Source organism: Cannabis sativa, chromosome 5 (genome assembly GCF_029168945.1).
Source record: "Cannabis sativa cultivar Pink pepper isolate KNU-18-1 chromosome 5, ASM2916894v1, whole genome shotgun sequence".
Classification (NCBI taxonomy): Eukaryota; Viridiplantae; Streptophyta; class Magnoliopsida; order Rosales; family Cannabaceae; genus Cannabis; species Cannabis sativa.
The window spans coordinates 8,705,810-8,709,512 of NC_083605.1; the positions used below are offsets into that span (position 1 = coordinate 8,705,810).

Below are 3,703 nucleotides of genomic sequence, written 5' to 3' on the forward strand. Positions count from 1 at the left end.
ATTTTGCTATTTATTTGTTTTTTTTAATTATTTTTTAGTCGATTTATTCAATTTAATTTTTACCATTTGTAAAAATTTATGAATACCTGCAAATAGAACTAAAACTTCTACATCACTTATAAAGGGATTTAATCCTATTTTAGCATTAGAGGCTCACCTAAAATCATGTATGCTCATTGTCTTCTCATCTTTGTTCCCTTTATAATTTAAAGTTGGTAGGAGAATTTCTAATTCTTTATTAGGAAAATTAATTAGATTATTTCCTAAAATGTAGGTAAAGTTAGATGTCATTCTAGTAATTAAGTTCAAAATTAGTGGCATTTGGTAAAAGTCTTTTCTCATTATTTTAACACCTCCAAACAAAAAATGAGTGGACTACATATAAATTCCAAGGAGCAATCGAAGAAGTTGTGGTCTCAGTTCAACCCAAAAACACTTTCACACCTTCATATTAGTCCACCCCCACACACAACACACCTCTCTCAATCTCCATCTCCATCTCCATCTCGCGCTACCTTAACCCCAACCTCCTTCCTTCCATGGCGGCGGGACTCTCAACCGCCTTAACCCCTAAACCTTTCCGTCTCATCCAATCTTCCTATCTCCTCCCCCAGCACACTTCCTTAGCCTTCTCCCCCCTCAATCTATGCCCCCAGAGAACGATTCTCCGAGCCCGCCCCAGATTATGTGTCACAGTTTGCGTGATTATGGGGGACAAGAAACAGAGTACGCATATGGAGATTTCGGATGAGGAAATCCCCGATAGTAATGCCGACTCAGTACAGATCTCGCCACGCCTGGTGGAGAAGCGTGCACGGAAGGAATCGGAGAGGTTTACGTATCTTGTTGCGGCTGTTATGTCTACCTTTGGAATTACTTCCATGGCTGTTTTGGCTGTTTACTATAGATTTTACTGGCAAATGGAGGTATGTATAATAATAATAATAATACTTTTCTCTTTCTTTCTCTTTAATCTAAGTTGTGGGATTATCTTCGATTGGAGTGTTCTGATAATTGGTTGTATTTTTCTGGGCAGGGTAGAGAGATTCCTTTGACTGAAATGTTCGGTACATTTGCTCTATCCGTTGGTGCTGCGGTAAGTATTTATTACGAAAATCTTATTCATTGAATTATTGAGAAAATTTCTACAGCTTTTTTATGTTAAATTGGAAATTGGGTGTTCTTTAATTCCAGGTGGGTATGGAGTTTTGGGCAAGATGGGCTCACAAGGCTCTTTGGCACGCTTCCTTATGGAACATGCACGAGGTTCGTTACTTTCCAATACTTCATTTTCTGTTTGGATACTGAGAAAAAGAAATTGGGTTTTGGCTTCAAAGCAAATTAGCACAAGAAAACTTATCGTTTGAACTAGTCAATTAATTACCTTTTTCACCCTTAATTTTCTCGGTTTTCTAGTCTCACCACCGACCTAGAGAAGGTCCATTCGAGCTCAACGATGTGTTCGCCATAGTCAATGCAGTCCCAGCCATAGCTCTCCTCTCCTATGGATTCTTCCACAAAGGTCTAGTTCCAGGATTATGCTTCGGTGCAGTGAGTCTCTTCTCAATTTCTTTATTTTTTATTATTTAAAAATATTTTACTAATTTATTTTCTCTCTCAATATCTTCTGAATCTGATCATTATAACTTATTAACGGTTTTAATCATAATTAATTGCTGGGATTATGAATATAATCTAATAGGACAAAAATACCCCTGTATTTTCCTTATATTGACATATTTACCCTCGGCGAATGGCGCTCAGGGTCTTGGCATTACGGTGTTTGGGATGGCCTACATGTTCGTCCACGATGGTTTGGTCCACAGAAGATTCCCAGTGGGTCCCATTGCCAACGTTCCATATTTTAGAAAAGTGGCTGCCGCTCACAAGGTAATCAAATACACCCGCCCGCACTAGATTATTAAATAAAATTTTTATTATAAAGAAAATTGGAAAATGAACGGTCAAGATTTAATCTGATGTAAGATTTTTGCTTTTGTTTCGGACTGTAGCTCCACCACTCGGACAAATTCGATGGTGTGCCTTATGGGTTATTTTTAGGACCAAAGGTTTGTTTTTGTTTTATTTATTACTATTTTTTTTTTAATTATTCTTTTTAATGGACGGTGTGGTGAGTTTTGTCGTTGAGTAAGGGACTGAATCGGGTGTGGTGTGGTGTAGGAACTTGAACAAGTTGGAGGTCTTGAAGAGCTTGAAAAGGAGATCAATAGAACAGCCAAATCATACAAGAATTCATGACTGAATATTTGATATGGAATATTTTAGAGCAATTTTGACATTGTGTCTTCAAAAAAAGAAAGGAAAAAAAAAATGAAATAGGCTAAAAGCTAAGCTTAAAGTTTTGTGTGGATGTGTTGTTAGGTTCATATTCCCATAATGCTGTTCCTAAAGTCTTTTTAAATAGAGATGCAAAAGTGCAGTATGTATGGATTTGTATATTACTTTAAATGGGCCAAAATTATAAAATTCCTTAGTTGATTTGGTGTAATTTTACTTCTTATATTCTACAAATCTCTTAGTTTTTGTTTACGAATTAGTTTTATCTAATTTCCCATTCTTTTAAAGACAAATAAATCTAAAGATCATTGTTATAACAAAAAATATAGACATATTTAGAATATTTAAGTTTCCGATATCGATATCTGTACAAATATTAGAGTTTTTTGCCATTAAACCATCTCAACTATTACTTTATTTGTATTTAAATTTTTAAGTTCAAATTTTAACGGTAAAATCTTCTAAATTATTGAATTAGTAGCAAATTTAAGGTGTCATTCATTTTACACAGTTAACTGTCAATATAGACGGTTTATGTATACACTTTTGTACATGTGTCATATACAAGTTGAGGAATATCTCTTTTTTGTATCTATTAATCAAAAATACTCTTATATTATATTTCATTAAAATCTATCCAATTTTATGAGTGGGTTGTCTAATATACCTTACCTTTCACTTAAGTATAGCACATAATTTACATTAAGGGATATAATGGAGATATCAATCATAAAAGTAGATATATCTTAAAGAATATGAAAATATAGGTAAAAATTAAAACAAGTAATGTGGGTATACAATGCAATTTTCACATATTTATTTTAGAACACCTAATATTATTATTTAAAAAATATAAAAATTATTTTAAAATTTGTAATATATTTTTTTTATTAAGAAGAAAGCTTCATTAATCACACCAAAACCATACACCCTCACGGCTCTCCAAAGGAGACCAACCCCACCCCTCACTTAATTACAAATCAATCTCTTTAGTAAATATGTTTCCACTTTTGATCCATTCCTATTCTTGAGAAGATACAATCTATACTTGAAATCTTTTTTAATTTTGCTAACTATACAAGTAATAGTATTAGAGTAACTCAGAAAAAAACAATTGTTCATATTCCTCCAAATATGGTATATTGTGGCTGCCAAAATAACAACCAGCAATCTCTCAATCATGCTCGAATGTCACAGCCAAAGTTAATTATTCCAGCTCCCATAATCAGGCGACCAACTTCTAAACCCCACCCAAGCAAAAAGTGCATCAAGAACTTGAGAACCTACAATTGAAGAATAAATGCTGATGGTTTTTACTGTCATAACCACAAACAGCACAACAAGTATCAGTTATTGGTATGTGAGAGATAGTGAATTTGTCTCTTGTGAGCAGGTTAGAGTGGGA

General features: G+C 33.9%; 1 protein-coding gene across 1 annotated transcript; it reads left to right on the top strand.

Annotated features, from left to right (window-relative positions):
* Positions 1-373: 373 nt before the first annotated feature.
* On the top strand, positions 374-2,509 carry LOC115716368 (beta-carotene hydroxylase 2, chloroplastic). The gene is made up of 7 exons (XM_061115378.1): positions 374-926; positions 1,037-1,096; positions 1,195-1,266; positions 1,417-1,551; positions 1,765-1,890; positions 2,013-2,069; positions 2,182-2,509. The coding sequence occupies exons 1-7, from the start codon at positions 540-542 to the stop codon at positions 2,257-2,259; spliced, it is 915 nt and encodes a 304-aa protein (XP_060971361.1). The 5' UTR covers positions 374-539; the 3' UTR covers positions 2,260-2,509.
* Positions 2,510-3,703: the final 1,194 nt, after the last annotated feature.